General features: G+C 32.1%; 1 protein-coding gene across 4 annotated transcripts in view; it reads right to left on the bottom strand.

The window, feature by feature from the left end:
- LOC127730888 (receptor-type tyrosine-protein phosphatase mu-like) overlaps positions 1-19,777 on the bottom strand; it is a 59,032-nt gene that overhangs the window by 37,110 nt on the left and 2,145 nt on the right. For 3 of the 4 annotated variants that reach the window (XM_052239494.1, XM_052239506.1, XM_052239501.1), the window contains exons 2-4: positions 3,415-3,579; positions 2,418-2,663; positions 1,163-1,300 (exon numbers count right to left, since the gene is read on the bottom strand). In XM_052239494.1, coding sequence (XP_052095454.1) covers positions 1,163-1,300; positions 2,418-2,663; positions 3,415-3,579 — 549 coding nt within the window. The remainder of the gene's footprint in view (positions 1-1,162; positions 1,301-2,417; positions 2,664-3,414; positions 3,580-19,777) is intronic. The other variant, XM_052239512.1, reaches the window with a different exon arrangement.

The raw sequence follows: 19,777 nt of genomic DNA, 5'->3' as shown, positions 1-19,777 counted from the left end.
TTAAATTAATATATAGTAATCACAGACAAAACTCAAAATCTCTATCAGAGCATATATAATATAATATGAATAACAGCACCTATATTCGAGTGTGTACACAGAATAATAAAGATAGGTTTGCTTGTTTTCTAGGTGGACTATGAAATCACTTTTACCTATTTTTACCTAATGAAACAATAACAATAGTTATTATTAGCTAATCAAATCATTGGACAGGTAACAAAGAAAGACGGAAAAAACTATTTGACCAGATTATACTGTATTTACATGTAGTTAAATCAGAGTTCATGGTTCACCTAAAAAACAAACAAACTTAACTTTTATGCATGAAGTACAGACTAAAATAGATCAGCTGTAAGAATGTTAACTATGAATAAAACTAGATGTAGGTTAAACATCAATGATACAGCTACCAAACGACACAAATAACCAACATACATATAGATAGTATCGCAGTCTTCAACAGTACAGGGCTAAAACGACTAACAATCTTTTGTATACATATTGTTCGTCCACTGATAAAAAGGGAAGACGGTGCACTCGTTAAACTAGTTTGGACTCGTCTATGCTTATATTTGTTTTTAACTTTTTGTTTTAAGTCTTGAATTTGGTATTGAAATGTAGTCTCTATAAAATGTAATCACATCCGTCTAAGACTTATTTTAAGCATGCCATATGGTACAGACATTTGTCTATTTTAAATAGATTTCAGCTTTCACTACCATTTAAGACGATCATATATATATTAATACAAATAGTGCGTTTCATATTTTAATACAAAAATGATCGTGTAGTGATGTTGCTCAGACTTATCTATTGATGAACTTTATTCTCATATAGCCAAATCCGTACAATACTAAGACAAAAGTCATGCATACAATTACTGGCAAAGCCATCATTGGTTTTCATGTTTTGGAGCATAAACTTATTACATCCTTTGGTCTTTGATGGCTACTTTTCTCATTGGCAACCATTCCACAGCTGCTTATGTTTATATTGATGATGAATACGATTTCATTTCTGTATATAAACTTAATTTGGTATCTATACCTATATAGATGCTTGTTCAAATCTACTCAGAATATTTTTGGTCACCCTTGAATACATTCACGGAGATGTTAACATTTTCAGTGCCTTTAAATCCATAGACTATTATACTTACGTTTCTGACAGTTAAAACCATCCCATCCTTGAGCACAGCCGCTGGAGCACATTCCAAGGATACTATCACAAGCCTCGCTTTGATCTGCACAATGACATTCATGTTCACAGTTGTTCCCAAACCGTCCAGCTGGACAGTCTAAAATAAAGTATATTTTTTTGATAAAAAAATGTATATTTTATTTCAAATACTAGTACTCCCACTATCGAGACATGTAATACCCTTTAATGTTCTAAAATAATCAAAATTAAACGTTTTTTAAAGTAAATCATTTAAGTAATCAAAAAACAAATTTTAATATATTGGATATAGTATACCTTATTAAAAGAAATGTATAAAGTCTAAATAAGGAAAAGTATAGAGTCGAGTCTTTAATATATTATAATTAATACGAGACAATGCACCTAGTTTCGCTATCGAATGACAAAACAAGATACTTTTCCCACATAAGAATAGAGAGTTGAAACGCAGTAAAAAGATTTCCTTGAAAACTGCTACGGATTTTTTTTCTTCAATTTTTTTTGTTTTATTTTCTTCCAATATCTTGTTCTTGTGTGAACGAAAAACTTACTAATGAGATTTATCCTGAACGTGAAATATAATTATTTGTTTTGTGGGAAATTAGATCAACTATCAAATTGAATGTGAAAATTTGTGCGGTTTGTTTGTCAATTACTATGTTCCTCAATACGTTTTATTATTGGCTTGGTAGTGGATTATTCACTTCAGTCAAAGTAGTCATGGGCATTTTGAAATGTTTTTAAAAGTTTCATCCATAGAAGCAGTCAAGAAATGTCAATGCCAAATTATTACAAAGTTAAACAGTGTATGAAAATGCTAGTGGATTATCCTATAGATATTTAGTCTCACAAAATATCTTTCACACTATAGAGTTCATTATTACAGTTTTGTCATTCTGAGTCTACTTCTAAAAGTGATAGTTTCCTTTCAAATATACTATACTATTAATGCATACATTATAAGCTTTCTCTGCGATTCACTCAATTGCTCCTATTCTACATAAGACCTGAAGTCCGTTTGACTCTTCTAAACTACTTTTAAACATTTAGGCAATATTTATACTTACATCATTTGTCGGTCAAGTTTATATGCAGCATAAAAGCACAAGACAATGTATATATGTACAATAGCATATAAATTCACATAAATCTACGTAGTGTATAAAGTATCACATGCTATAAAAGCTCTAAAGTGCTCAGTGAAGCTCTAGCTCTGCTAAGTTTTATATACGTACTGCAATTATTTATATTACAATGTTCCCATCTCTGGTCTTTGTTCGTCGTGTAACACCAGGGTCGAGCAGAATCCTGAGTAGTTCGGCAGTAGTTTTCCGGCATCGTCGGATCCGGAAAATCCGTCACTGTATATGAATGACGATGGGGTTCCTGGGTTTCCCATCTCTGACAGGTGTATAAATTGTCGGTCACTGCTTTTGTTCCCATATAATTTTTGGCTTGTCCATTATAAAAGCAGTTGTTTGCTGTTAGTAGATGTACAGAAATAATATTGTGCATGCTTGCAGGTTGTATTTTTATATTAAATAAGCAATATATGTAACATAAAATATAAGTTATAAAACTTAAATACTAACAAAATTCTAATCATTATTCTATAGGAAAAGATGGTTTTCACACTTCCGCAGAAGATTTAAAATTTCTTTGTTGGTAACACGAAGGTATATATGCTATTGTTGTTTATTAAACTCTGAAAATTCTACTGTATATATTGTTTGACTGCAATTTTCAAAATAATATATAATTACGATCTAAGGTGTTCGATAGCAGTGCATATTGCGTCTTCATTGCTTCATTGTTATGAAAATTCCTACTTTCTTTTAACTTTCTTTAATTTTCTAATCAATTCTTTGTAAAAGACCAGCACATTCGCATTCCCTTTTGGTTTGATATTCAATTGATTTTGAAGCTTTGCTAAATGAAAGTGTCTCCTAATTCATTTTCTTAGATTATTTATTAGTTACTGAAAAGAAATTTGAAGTTATTTTCTGACTATTAACGAAATAACATGACGAAAAAGAAACGAATTTTTCACCATGGTGTAATGCATTTATAATATGATGTCAAAATCGATTCTCATACAACTAAATGTTACCGACATGATTTGTAATTTTTATCGATGATACGTTTAAAATTTGAACACCATACCAAAGAGGTTGAGGCGTCATGCGAAGGGTTTCCAATTACCATCATTCATTTACAACGGGAACTACTTACAAAGCTGACATCGTGGTCCCCAAAATCCCTCCGCACATCTTCCTCTAGGGCATACCCCCGTCTCTTTGTTGCATACTTGGTCCCTGTAACATCGACATCGGTAGCTACATTTATATCCAAACGTTCCATCCAAACATACTTCTGACAAGCGGGACAAGTCGAATTCTGTCGAATAAAATATATCAAAATGAAAATACAAGCAAGGGCTTATAAAACAAATACTGAAAAAAAAGTAGAACGGATTTTCTTTATTCAAATACAATTTGGTAATTAACGGGTTTAAAAAAATAACCAAAGATGTTGGTATATCATGGACATTTTATTTAAGATCATGTTTGCTGTAATACTGTATGACTAAAAAAAATAGTAAAAGTACATCAACAATATATGTATTAGATACACCTTGGTGGCGTATTTACACCAAGATATTATTGTCAATGCAGAATGAAAGTTTTCAATAATGCAGGAAGGGGGGGGGGCTTTCGGTGTGTTAATTATTGCATGGCATAGTACTTTTTGGTACAAATACAAAAGTCCCCACCCCTCTCTCAAGAATAGATATCAAATCTTCTCCTGAATATTTGCATGCTGTTTTAAATTCCACATCTTATCAATCTAAAATGTTAAAGCTAGTGAAAATAAAGACGGTGATTGATAAAAAATAGGCTTAAATCGTGTCTAAAGATTATTTCATGTATCGTTACTAATGCACTCCTAGTTTCAGGGGGTATCATCAACTCGGCATCGACATAAAGATAACGCACCTTTCTTAAATTTTCCGTACATAAATATCAATATTTTTTAGTTCAGAATTCCTTAGACAAAGTTGACCTTAGATTGTTTTTGCTATTCTTTTTAGGTCCCTTTTGGTTAAGTAGCTCCTCATGTATTAACGTATGTATATGTTAGCGGCAATAAGTGAAATTAGGCATTAAGCTTAAATCCTAGACAATAAGCTAACGTCTAGGCAGTAAGTCTATTGTCTAAATGATGTCTGCATTATTCTTAAGCTCAATTCCTGAAAAAATGTGTCCAGGCATTAATCTTAGTGCCTAGATTGTAAATGCGAGGAAATAAAAAGACATATATTCAAAGATAAGATACATTTGATACATAACAACACTATAAGAACTGAAGTTTAAAATGTCAACTACTTGAAATAAAGTCACCAGTTCTGGCCACTTTACTCGGATAAATAACCAAAGCTGTACAATCACTACCATAGTCACTTTGCAGGTTATGGGGCATACCAAAAATTGTGAACACATCAATTAAATCAAAAGTAACCTCTGAAGCACATTTTGACGTTAATGTTAGATGATTTTGGTACACCATATGAAAGTTATAGTTTCCATCTGAGTTTGATTGGAAATCAAATAAATAAAACTGTCCTCTTCTGTTGAATACATTGGATAAAACGTATTTCCCTCTTACTCCCGTTTCCTAAATACCTGTTTTTTTCTCAATGTTACAATTTCCCCAAAGTGAAAGAAATAGTTCGAAGGAATCACGAGAAATATTTGTATAGTCATTATTAAGCTGTTTACATCATACTGGCCATGACCTGATTATGTGCATTTTCCAAAGTACCACACATTTCCTCCAGAAAAAAAAACACATTTTGAAATTTTCCTCATCATTCTCTTTTACTTTACTTATCAAAAACATTTCAAAGCCTCCAAAATAGAAAAGGTCATAACTTTTTTTAATTGTAGTAGTCTATAGTTGCTGTCTTTTCTGTGGATTATAAAAGTTAAAGGTTTAATCTTTGCCAAAAGATCAGTTTATTGTCTTGGGTCCTTGATTTCCCTTATTCAAATTTGGACCGCAAAGATTCAAGAAATGTTTCTCCAGTAGCATGTCATTTAAATGATAATTATCCAGATTAAGAAGTGAAAAAGAGGTATTTAACAAAATGTTTAACAGTATTTTTTACATATCCAAAAAAAATCAATGGAAAGATGAAGTGAGCAAAAATTCGTCTACTTTTGACCAGACCAAAACCAGCTAGACCAGTGAAGTGTGAAATTTCTTCAAATAATTTTTAAATAGAATCTTCAATCCCCCCTCCTTTCATGAGATACAATCAGCTGTTTGAAACATATTAATTTTGTAATACCACAAAAAAATGCAAATTAATTATGGAAAAATGCTTAAATTTGAAGATCTGTTAAATTAATATATATATTAATATTTGGAATATAACTTACATCAAGAATATTTCAATGAATGTACAAGTACTTGGGATCCCTGTTGCCTGAAAGGATGTTTGGCAATATGTTGAAAAATCATCATCAGATTTCAGGAAATAAGCTTAATGCCTAAATATTTCAGGCAATAACTTAATGCCTAGGCGTTAGCTTATTGCCTAGGATTTAGGCTTAATGCCTAATTTCACTTATTGCCGCTAACATATATATACATCCTTGAATTGGCTTTCAATAGTTCGTTCTTGTGGAAGGAAAATCTAGAAAAGCGCTACGGACGTACAAAAAAGGTTTATTTTCATTTCCTTATATATAAACAACACAAGATTATTGCTCCGTTGTTTGTGGTTTTGGTATGGACATATGAAGTATTATACTGCCGTTAACATACTAACATGTATTAGATCTATTGATGTAAAGAAATAGCTGTCTATGAATATGGTATTGATATCAACAATCAAATGCCTTCAAAAACTTGATTTTAAGCTAAACAGTTATAAATTATTAATTTTTAATTCAGTTGTGTTGTATGTCTGCGGTGTATGTTTACACAGTTTTGGCTGCTGGATCCCAATTATTGTCACATTAACCTATTATGTCTGTTTGGGTTGCTCACTAAATTTTGTCAATATAACGGAATTATAAACAACTGTCATACAAGAAGGAGATTTAGCTAGCTATAAAACTAGGTTTTACCCACCATTTTCTTCGAAAAATGCCTGTACCAAGTCAGGAATATTGCAGTTGTTTTTCACTTGTTCCGTTGATTGATAGCGTTTGATTTTGTCAGTTTTATGGACTTCCACTTTTTTAATTTGCCTTGGATTTCGGTATTTTTGTTATACTTTTTTATAACATCTTGAAAATGCAAACCTTCGAGTACTAACTATCAACGATCCAAACATTCAACTATCTAAGACTTTTCTATAAACTCTTTTCTACCAAAAAATAACCCAAACTATGTCAACGGATTAATTTCCTCATAACTATAGCAACATGAAAGTTAAATTCCCCGAACCTGAGTCTCAACGATCGAATGGCAAGTGCTTTAACATTACATAAGAAAATCCGGCAATCGTGCATAGAAAGTCAAGATGAATTTCCATGTTTTTGATAATTACATATTTAGCATCATAAAAGTTATACATATAATTATCAATCTTTCATAAATTTCTTCCTTTATAAGATGGTCTTTATGAAACCGGAATAGGCTGTAATATTGCTAATAGGGCGTTAAAATACTAGAAACAACAATCGAATATATTGTAGTTCCCGAAACTGTTTGTAAATAGCTCAAACTTATGTTTCTGTTATTACAGACAATATTTTTGCAGAACTGTCCAGGAATATATAATACCAAACACCAATATCAATCAGCATCGAAATGTTCTTCAAATTGTCGATCTGTCCTTCATCTTTTGATTTCTATCAGAAAATTGGCTGCATGCTTCAAAACACAACATAGTATGCTTTTAACCCATCGCTGGATTGAAATGGCATTTGTTTTTAGCATTCTATATTTGAAGTAACGCATTCTCAGTTATAAATCAGTTTTACTGTCATTAAAAATCATTAGCTATGAACGAGTTAAAGATCGGTTTCTATAAAACTATAATGAAACATTTGAACATTATATTGATGTTTTACTGTATAAGTACATGGACGACTAAATAATTAGTCCTCTATTAAGCTGTTGTCGCTGTAGGAAGTCATTCGATTGCATCAACTCTTGTCGTCCAACTTTTAATGCAATATTGACGTGACATCTTTTGCAATATTTTTAGAACCTTAAAGGGTGAACACTCAAAATATTTTAACTGTTGACATCATAAATGTATAAATTCGGAAATATTTATTCCCATCCATGAAAGAACTTCGGGTTATGACTGACTTTAAATATAAAGGGCATAAATAAATTGATAGGCCTAAATTCATCAACACTGACTGTTAACTTGATGATATGTTTTCGTTAAATAATCAGGAGTTTTCTAAATATACTGCCGAAATTTACCCAAAGGAACAAATAAATCAAATATAAACGGTAGTATCTGTCCTTTCCTATAGATTTATGTGTTTCAGTTTTACACGGGGAAACTCTACACAAAATAGATGGGGAATGTGTCCAGGGACACAGATGATGCCCCGCTTGCATATAATGTTATAAAGGGACATTACTCAATAACGGTAAACGTGACGCTACCTAATTTCGTACTTGATCTGAGTTTTGTAGTAATAAGCATTGTGTATCAGTTTGGTTGAGGCAAACGTAAGTTAGAGAATGGAAACGAAAAATTCAGCAATTTTTCCATTTGTAAAAAGGTTAAAGTGACGCCACCCAAATTCAAACTTAAGTCATGGATTTCGTTACCACAAATTACTTTAACCCTTTACTCAATTCTTCCATCGATACAAAGATTTGGTTTGAAAGTTTTGCTGTACCTGTAGAAGATTATTTCAAACGAAATAGCTCATCCTTATTTTTACGGAGAAGTTGTTTACTGAGCCCGAGCATTTAGATACGATCCGGGTAAACTTATCGATCCTTTAAATGAATTTATTCTAAAAGTTTACTAATTCAACACTGTAATTAGATCTTTGAATATTATTTTTATTGGTATAAATATTGATTTCGTTATCAGTAAATTAAAATCAAACTAAATACTATTGTTATATACAGATGCACATTCATGGCTCTACAATTTGTCGATACCTGTATCTTGGCATTGCACACGGTCATGTTTTTTCTTTAACTGATAATGACATCTTTACACTAAATCCATTGGATGTTGGATGTGTACTGATTGATATTTTAGTCTTAGATGCATGTTTTTTAGTTGTTATTGGCTTTGGACTAGTGGTCAGTAACTGCGAGTACTCTCAGTTCTATATTTAGTGTCTTTTTTGTTATTGGAATGTATAAATACCCTACCACGTCCAGTCTGTGTTTTTGAATATTCTGCACTAATGGTCCAACATCCTGTCGATATTTTGGTATTCAGATTTATATATACGATTTTCTCGGACTGTTATGACGTTTTTAACTAAAACCAGTGGATGTGTACTGGTTGATATTACATTAGACAGTATGGGTTTGCTCATTGTTGAAGCACTAGGAATAGTTGTTTCATTGGCAATCATACCACATCATCATATTTTGAAAGGAGATGACATGTTGAAACATATCTTGAACCACTTGATTCATATGCATTATGAATAAAATGAGGTCATCTCGATTCTTGCTGGTTTCTTGATTTCTTTGTGATATCGGTTTTTGATTTGCATGTTAATTGCAGAAGTGGCGTTTTGTTAGGAAAAAATGTGATTGCTTCCGCCATATAATGTTATTACATTTTATAGCCCAGTTCTATCATTTAATCAGAAACACTTTTCAGTTATTGCACTCTGAATTGACTGTTTTTTTAGAATTGCTTTCCGCTATCTCGTTTTCAGCAATAAGGTTATGTTGTTTCAAATCTTTAAATATCCGTTTGGGGTTATCTAAGGTCGTTAAAGGTATTCAGTGACTTCACTTTACATTAGAAGTGGCATTCATAGAAAAATAAATACATGAAGGAAAGATTTAGAAGTGAACTTTATTTAAATTTTTTGTTTGCTCAAATACGCTAAACCATCCACAGATTACATTATTTTTCGTCAAAACTTGAATTAGAAAAGAAATTTTAACATTCATATATACAACATGAACAAAGTTCTTCATACAACCACTGAAATAGTTTTTTTTATGTTTAATAACAATTTCAGTTATGTAATCTGTGCAACTTTTTCACGTTGCTACAGCGACGCATATCATATAACAATTTGAGCTTGAGATAATATTTTCTGTTTGCAAATTAGAACATTCTGGTAATATCATTGAATTGTAGATAAATTGACATTTTCTGGTAGTTAGTGAGAGTCTAGCGATGGCAACCTCCCAGAATCTGATAATGGCTATATGTATAGACAAATCTTTATTGCAGTTTATTATAAATAATGTAAACGTTTGGAGTTATCATTGAACAAGTGTCAATACTTACATGTGTATACAAAAAGTAAATAGATGTAAAAACTTTTCACTTGTACGATACATATTCTATATGATCGATTTGTGCAAACGTTTACCATCAAGATCAAGTATGAAAAAACTCAACCTTTTCACCTTTTCAACCAAGTATTTCCTCTAAAATTATTTGAATATATGATGTAAGTCTATATTTCAGAAGAGTGTATGCTTTTGTGGTGTTGGTTACATATACAGATTATCAAATATTCAATGCACAACTTTGATGCATTTTAGTTCAAGTTATTAGTATGGAAATGATTGCTCGTCCTCTGACAGTCATTAGACAGAGGTGCACTTGCCACGTGACCATTGACGGTAGATATATAGAAATCAAGTTTGATTTACTTTGCTTCTATTTCCATGTCCATTATATTTTTCTTTGCATGAAACCGTTAGATAATGAAACTCATTAACTTCACAAAATAAACTAAATTCTACACTGAAATTAATTAGAAATAATAATTATAATTTGTTTGGCTTTGTAAACGATTGTGTATGTAAAACATCCAAAAATGTATTTATACATTCAATTATCACGATCAACATACAAATATTGACTGATGAATACATCTTGAAAAAACAATTCTAGTTGACGAGCATTAAGTTCCTTTGTCCAAATCTTTGCAGATCTTACGTCTGTGTATCATTCAGGTAATTGTTCTGTTCAACCACAAAAAATTGTATGCGATTGAGGTCATCGAGATGGTGGTCGAACTGTTTGACGTGTTTGCTGAATTCGAGATATAACTTCTTTTAAACATCGCTCCTGCGTTTTTGGAATTGCTGCTTACACTCAACAACATATTGGATGTCACAGATGAAAAATTTAGAAAACAAATGACAATGAAACTTTTGCAGAACACATTACAAAATATTTTTCAGTTTCTTTGGGTGGCATTACAATTAGTACAACAATGAGCAGAATGGCAGATTTTTTTTAGGACAGGTATTTGTCAGTGTCAGAGGGCTTATAGTACACATCTGTGGAGTTCAAACAATTCATTTGAGAGCTAGGAAAATAGAAGAAGGTGCTTTCATTTAATGCTGGAATGTAGCCTATGTTATTGGCATGGGTGAACATATTGACTAGATAATTCCATTTCACGTCATCTATGAAACTAAACCAGGAAAGCTTCTCAATTGAAGGTTCAATTAAGAGTCGATTTTTTTTCTTCTACTTTACACCTAAGATGTTTGAATACGATAGTGTCGTACCTATTTCCCCTCTATTAATTTGTTATCTCCATTAAACGTGAAGATAAATGATCTGGTGCGCATTTTAACCAAATATTACATAAAAATCAGTTTCATGCAAAACAAAATGAAAAGGACATGAAAAAAAAATGCAAAGCATATCTTGCTGTTTCATGATATATTCGTCAGTCAATATTGATGGGTGTATAAATACTTTTTGATGTATAAATACATGTTAGAGGTATAAATACACTATCATATATATACTCAAACTGATATCTTATTTCTTATCAATTTCAGTTTTTGAATTTTGTTTGATCTATAAAGTTTTGGAGTTTCAACTTTTAAAGTTTAAAATTACTTTATATGGATATTAGTACTTAAACATTTTTACAGAGTGTATTATCTCATATAATTTTTTAAACGGCACTGATGAAGGCGGCGCGGGACGTTCGCGCTCAGTTTTCATAGGACATTTGCGCTTTTTTATGGGCATTTGCGCTTCTATTTATAGGACATTTGCGCTTTTTAATAAAGGATATTTGCACTTTTTATATAGGACATTTGCGCTTTTGCAATATTTGCTTTAATGACTTCCCTCCTCTTTTATCCGGGATTGGGACCGGTAGGTTTGACCTGGCAGAATTAAGGTCATATTTTACCTTAAAGTTTAAAAGTCATTCCATAGCACATTGATATAGTTATACATACAGCTAAAAGTAAATATTCTTAAGACATAAAAAACACGTATAGTCATCACAGGTGAGTTTTCGCTTCATATCTGAAGCTCAAAAAAATGAACAAATTTAGCTCTTCTGTTCTGACTGGTATTTCGCCCACATTTCAAATAAATATTCTAGTTTCTCTTTCTCAGTTCTTGACTGAGGAGCCTGTTTCCTCAATATAACGAATTTTAATGTAATTTACCGACTGTTGTTCAATGATACTCTTCAAAAAGACAAAAATTAATAGCAGGATGAGTCGAGTAGAACTGTTCATTGTAGTGGGCATGGAAGGATTCTGGACCATTTGTCGTATGCTTAAAGTTCACTCTATACAGTTATATATGTTTAATACAGTTCGTGTTGCTTTTGCTTTAGTTTTAAGTGTTGTATTTTATTCTATTTTTGAACGTCTGTGTTGTTTCTGCCGGTGACAGTATTGTATATCCTTTGTCCTCGAAACTTTGCTTTCATTTCAAACTTTCAAATTCGGTCAAGTTTAGGCTTAGAGAATTTACTTGTGTCGATGGTTAATGAAACTGATGATATCTCATGTTATAAATAAAATGCTTCGCTGGGCGCAGCTTGATACGACCGCAGAGGTCGAACCCTGAACAGTTGGGGCAAGTATGGACACAACATTCAAGCTTGATACAGCTCTGAATTTGGATTGTGATTAAATATTTGACACAGCATAGGTTTCTGACACAGAAAGAATGTGGTCTAAGAACTTCAATTTTTTTAATTTACCTATTATGGTCCAATGTCCAAAATCAAAATACATGGTTAGATTCAGCATATCAAAGAACCCCATATATTCAATTTTTGTTGAAATCAAACAAAGTTTAATTTTGGACCCCAACTTGGACAAACTTGAAAACTGGTCCCATAATCAAAAATCTAAACACATGTTTAGATTCAGCATATCAAAGTACCCGAAGAATTCAATTTTTGTTAAAATCAAACTAAGTTTAATTTTGGACCCTTTGGACCTTAATGTAGACAAATTTAAAAAACGGGACCCAAAATTAAAAATCTAAAAACACGGTTAGATTTGGCATATCAAAGAACCCCAATTATTCAATTTTTGATGAAATCAAACAAAGTTTAATTTTGGACCCTTTTGACCTCAATATGAACCAATTTGATAGCGGGCCCACAAATAAAAAATCTAAATACATGGTAAGATTCAGCATATCAAAGAACCCCATATATTCAATTTTTGTTGAAATCAAACAAAGTTTAATTTTGGACCCCAATTTGGACCAACTTGAAAACTGGGCCAAAAATCTAAAATCTAAATACATGTTAAGATTCAGCATATCAAAGAACCCCATATATTCAATTTTTGTTGAAATCAAACAAAGTTTAATTTTGGACCCCAACTTGGACCAACTTGAAAACTGGGCCCATAATCAAAAATCTAAACACATGTTTAGATTCAGCATATCAAAGAACCCCAAGAATTCATTTTTTGTTAAAATCAAACTAAGTTTAATTTTGGACCCTTTGGACCTTAATGTAGACCAATTTAAAAAACGGGACCCAAAATTAAAAATCTAAATACACGGTTAGATTCGGCATATCAAAGAACCCCAATAATTCAATTTTTGATGAAATCAAACAAAGTTAAATTTTGGACCCTTTGGACCTCAATGTGGACCAATTTAAAAACGGGGCCCAAAATCCAAAAACTTAATACACGGTTAGATTCAGCATATTAAAGAACCCCAAGAATTCAAGAATAAAACCCCATTGAAATTGATCAAGAAATAAGCAATTTATACGAAGTATCTTCTTTTGCACAATACTGTGCAATTGAATATATCTTGCTATTGCGCAATACTGTACAATTGACAATTTCTTGCTATTGCGCAATATTGTGCTATTGGATATTTCTTGCTATTGCGCAATACTGTGCAATTGAAGATTTCTTGCTATTGCGCAATACTGCGCAATTGAAGATTTCTTGCTATTGTGCAATACTGTGCAATTGAAAATTTCTTGCTATTGCACAATACTTATTATATAATAATTTACACATCCTGTTTGGTGTATATCTCCTACCATATCATTATTATTTGCTTTTAAATATAAATCAGAAATAACCAACTTAAAATGGAAAATTTTAAAAGAAAAAAAAAAGGAAAAAAAGAAAAAAAAAAAAAGAAAAAATCCCCCCCCCCAAATTTTTTGAACCCCCTTATGATTCATCACCCCCAAACTCAATCCCAGCCTTCCCTTTGTGGTATGGTACCTTGCAGTACAATTTCAGAGAGATCCATACACTTGAACACAAGTTATTGTCTGGAAACTAGAAAAATGCTTATTTTTGGCCCCTTTTTGGCCCCCAATTCCTAAACGTTTCGGGCAATTACCCCCAAACTCAATTCCAGCTTTCCCTTTGTGATATGGAACCTTGTAGTACAATTTCAGAAATATCCAAACACTTACACACAAGTTATTGTCATGAAACTAGAAAAATGCTTGTTTTTTGCCCCTTTTTTGGCCCCTAATTCCTAAAATTTTGAGGCAATTACCCCCAAAATCAATTACAGCCTTCCCTTTGTGATATGGAACCTTGTGGTACAATGTCAGAGAGATCCATACACTTACACACAAGTTATTGTCTGAAAGTTACAAAAATGCTTATTTTTGGCCCCTTTTTGGCCCCTAATTCCTTAACTGTTGGTACCATAACCCCCAAAATCAATCCCAACCTTCCTTTCGTGGTATTGAACCTTATGGTGAAATTTCATGGAGATCCATTCACTTAAACTAAAGTTAGAGTGCGAAAACCAATGTGTCTTCGGACGACGCCAGACGACGCCGGACGACGACGACGACGACGACGACGACGACAACGACGACGACGACGACGACGACGACGCCACTGTCATACCAATATACGACCAAAAAATTTTTAATTTTTGCGGTCGTATAAAAAGAGTCTTTCGCCAATGTGCATGTTATTTGTATTTCGTCATTTTTTAAAAAAAAATTTTAATGGTGTTGTCTGATTTTATCGCCTTATAATTTGTATTGTTAACTTTATATCTTCTCCCTTTTTATAAACGTAAATAAAATGATTTACGGCGTATATATAAATGAGAAAACCGTCCATCCATGCACACGGAAAATAAATCAAGACACATGGAAGTCAACAAAGCCGTACTTTGACCTATAATTGTTAACTTTTTACATTGTGACTTGGATGGAGAGTTGTCTCATTGGCACTCATACCACATCTTCTTATTTATATTCAACAATAGACATATGGCCACCCTATATGGCAATCTCTAAATCGCGAGCTTAGAAAAGTAAATTCAACAGAGACTATCAAAGGTCAGTCGTCAACAGAAAATTCCCAAAATGACAAAACGCGTTTGTTTGATTCATTACATATTCATCCACCACCAACATGAATGAACAACAAATGGAAGTTTTTAACGACCTTGACTGGCTATACAGCCCTTGCACGGTCGGTACATGAATGAATTACTAGTATACATGTATTTATATATTTAACAAAATCTCACTTTCGGGGAGTTCTTTGAATGATTTCAAATACGTTCAAAGGAGCTATACACATTAGTATATATATGTAACACACTTTATATATGTAACACACTTTTCTACATGCTTAAATAATCGGAATGTTTATTCTGGAACCAATTATGTCTAAACGTTTTCTTCTTTCTTACTTTATGAAAGCTCATAAAAGTGTCAACATTCAAAGTTTACAAAAATATACAATTGAGTGGCATAAGGACATGTGACAAGTTCGTATACTATATATATATTTACTTTGCGTTGACAAAAAAAACGAATATTAAGTCCGTGTAACTGAATGCCGTAATGGTTGACATGAAAAGGATTTAACTTGTTCCTACGCACTCTTATCATCTATCACCGTCACTTCTCTTGTTTTTGTTATACAAACTGAAATGTCTTGTACATCATTAGATTGAACGCATGATGCTCCCAATATATCTTTGAAGTAAATATCAAACTTCAATCGATTCAAATTTATTATGTTTTCGCAATTGTTTGCAAATAAAGGACTCGAAATAATTGTTCTAACGTCATTTCTAAACAATATTTGTGACAGCAATCACCAAAGCTTGTAACTAACATTTACCTGGACAGGTATCAAATGATATAAATTACAAATCAATACACTTTAAATTCTCTTGTGTATTGATTAGAGACATTAGCCACATTGTCTCTCTTAAGAGTCGAATTAATGGATTACGCAAATATTCTTTTAATTCACTGATATGAAATGATCCATCAATATTTAATATTTAGTTCCAGGGAACAAAAAGATAAGTCTGTACTGCTTCGTTTGTAAGTTCATATTAGTTCTTTTAGTAAACTATATGTCGTCCGGTAGACTAACTTATGCTAAAAAGGACCCCAAATTTTGGTTGTGTGTGATACATACATATTGAAGTTTCTAATCAAAAGCCTCGATTGGGTGGAGTGTCAGGTCCTCTGTAAATTAAAGAATCCCTGCAACAGCTATTTGATGGGTCCTTATATAATGCAGTATGTTTGTCCCTTTCCATCATATCATCGATATCTTTTTCCAGTGGTTATTAAATTTCATACCCTTCAACCAAAGATGCAAAAATCGTTACTAGTCTAAATTTTGTCACCGAACGTATAAGCTAATAACACATTTCTATATGTATAGCCTCTAATGCATGTTGCATTGTTTATAATCAACGTAAACTAACCGTGGCAACAATTTATCATCCGTTTATGTTTATTGCCTAAAACCCCTACTTGAAACAAAATATTTTGATTTGATCTATCATTAATAATCAGCTTAACACATTTAATGTGTTGAATATCAATCGAATATTTATATAGAAAATATATTTACACATTTCGGGTGCCAGGTATTGATTTCTCTCCAAATCTACTAGTTTATTTTCATCAGGTTTATTTTTCTTGACAGGAATACAATCATATCCAGTTAACGTATTTACAAGGACACATATATCAAATAAATGAAATTAAGGACCAAAAGCAGTGTTATGAGTCAGAAATAAATAATTTTACAGGTTTTCAAGTAAAAGTATATCAAATTGGAGTCGATGCATCTGAAATCAGACAATAATCATTAATGTAATCTATTGGAATGCATGCCTGCAATCAACTTTCAGTTTTTGTATAATTACAATCAAGATGTTTGTACCCCTGTCAGTACAAGTTTTAGAGTTCAAGTAATTTTCAAAATAGAAACAGAACTTGATTTAGCGACAGTAAAATCTTGTAGTACAATGCCTCATGAACAAAGTTCCGCTGCTGTTTTTTTATCATATTTTTAGTGTTAAAAGAGTAAAATAAAATAAATTTTTGTCTTTTTAAAAATCTTATTAGTACGAATTTCAAAATCCTGTAAAATTCGTTACGAATTTCGAAATGGAAGGAGATTTGTGGTGAAAATCATGGATATATTCAATTGATTTTATTCTAGCACAGTTTCAAACCGCCCTTTGTCTTCACTTCTGTCGGCTTCATCATAAGTCACCGAGACGGTGCCCCATCTTGAGCCGGAAGGATTGATGCAAGATAAAATCTGATAAGTAAATTTCGCTTACTATCTTCCTCGATCTTCCTGGATTTTACGTTCATTAGTGTGTTTGTTTGTTTTTGTTCATTCGTTTATTTGTTTAATAATTCATTAATATATCTTCAAATGTTATCATCTGAAAGTGGTCATTTAACAGTGGAAACAAAAACGCTTAATGTACTGACTCATTAACAACAACCCACTGTTCTATTACAATGTAATTGAAAAATATTCTTAGACATCAAGAAGTCACGTCGCAGTCGTGAAAATACAATCAACTGGTGGATATTGCAGTAAATAAGCTATAGTTTGCAATGACAGGAATGCTTTTTACACTACAGGATAATTAGGGGATGACAAATCACCGCTAGCTCTGCTCGATAGCGGTCTACTAACTAGTTCGCTACTGAATTGAATTTAACGACAACCACCAACACCTCTAAACGGTAATGACACGGTCATCAATAAATCGACAATATTTAGTTTGACATTTATTCATTGTCTTGTCAACGTCAAAACTCCAATGAATACAACTGTTGCAGGACAAACTAACTGTATAAAATGATCAAGAATTATTGAATTAAGAGTCACTATCTAACAAATTACTGAAGCAAAGCATGGTATTAAGAATATCCTTTAATAACATGTTCTTTATTGTCTCTTACATAACTGAGCAAGTTTTAGCAATACTTCGCAATAATTTCCATTTAAAAACTATAGGATGTTCCAGCTGACAAATCAAAATAGCTGTCGGTACTAAAAACAGAATTCAAGAAGGTAAAACAATATTGACCATTCAGTGTTTTACACCAAACTGAGTCGAAACATAGTACTTAAACTTTATGAGAGTTACCATATCCTTTAAAAATGTGGATGTTGTACATAAAAAAATCGGTGAAAACTAAAGATAATTTTCGGTCTGAGTCTTGGCAAGAATGTTCTTTACACGATTCCTAATACAAACAAATTTGTTTCACGGAGTGGCTTGTATGACACCGCATATCAACCAATATTTTTTCAATATTGTAACAGTGCCTCTATATAAAGCAAACATCAGTTGAAATAGTTCTATGATTTTCGGGTGTCCTAGCATGCAAAGATTGACTTTTCACGAATTTTGGCTCCAAGGGTTCCTTATAACGGGACAAATTCAGAAATTGACCAAGACAACAGTGTGTACCATTACTTAGATCCCACTGACTTTCTTTTTATCATTATTCATCATTGTTAATATTATTAATACTATCAATTTGGATTGTACATCAAAAAGGGATTGTCAGCAAAGTGTTGCCATTTCATATTGTACAGATCATTTACAACTTGAATGATTATCGGTACAGAAATAAATCATAATCAGATATTTAGATTATTAACATGCAATCAATTTAAATGCAAATCACAATCAGTTTAATGAATACTTCAAATTATCAAATGCATATTAAAAATTAACGTTTCTGAGAGTTTTCTCGACCAAACAAATAAATGACAATAAACTAGCGATGCTTTAAAAAATGTTTTCCAATATTTCTAAATTACCATTTTCACTAATTTGTGTTTACTCATTTCATATTGGATATAGAAATCTTTGTTTACCTGCATTTTACCTCAGGAGAATCAACTCATATTTTGTTTGATCATAATTCAGTTGTAACAAATCTTCGCTTTTATACTTTTATCTACATAACAATCATTTGAATGACTAAAACATAAGGATGACATGGATCAATAACTGTCATAAAGTACTCTATTATCCATAAATAAATTGCAATCGCTCGTCCTTACCCTCCCTGGAGACCCCGCCTGACACCAGGAATCAGACATCAAAGAATACACTGTCGTCTTTCTTTATGATCAAACAATAAACGGACAGAGGGAAACAATTTCCTGCATCCTATGTGTAATTATTGGAAAATTATAATCTTGTTAACTAATTGGATTGGGTGACCATTAGTGAGAAAGGTTTCTGCTTGTCTGGGGACAAGAAGTCAGACATCTTGGCCGAAAGGTTGGAAGTCTTTTTGTCAATCAGTAGATTTGTCAACGTGTGCATAATATTGATACGTATACAATCTGACATGGTTCGTTCAAGTGCATCAATAATATAAATACATAATTCATTGAAATTTGTTTGATTTGTTTGTTTTAGTAAACATGGTAAAGGGTTGTCTGTGCGTGTTTTTTAATTCGAAATTTCACCAACATTATCCAAAAATATCTTTACTTAATTTCTTCACATAAAAATGATGGACTTGAAATAAAAAATAACCGAATTAATAACAAGGCTTCTTCAGTCCACAGTAAAATATCCCAATCCCCAAAATATCATTTTTAGCTTCGATGAAAAGCTGCATAAAATGTAAGGGTGGGCAAAATAGATAAAGTTCTACAAGTCATCGGATTATAGAAATATACACAATTTCCTAGATTGAAAAGACAGCGTAAATATGTATATAGTCAAGGTTTACTTCTATTCTTTCAATGGGTGTTATAAATAGGGTGATGGCCCTCATAAAACTACCTGATAAAATGATGATTGAATCTGAAATAGACATAAAATGATATGAAATGTAACTGAAGATATTATTTACCTATT

Source organism: Mytilus californianus, unplaced genomic scaffold (assembly GCF_021869535.1).
Source record: "Mytilus californianus isolate M0D057914Y unplaced genomic scaffold, xbMytCali1.0.p SCAF_1, whole genome shotgun sequence".
Classification (NCBI taxonomy): domain Eukaryota; kingdom Metazoa; phylum Mollusca; class Bivalvia; order Mytilida; family Mytilidae; genus Mytilus; species Mytilus californianus.
Note: the sequence above shows the minus strand (reverse complement) of the source record. Positions and strands in the feature narration are given on the sequence as shown.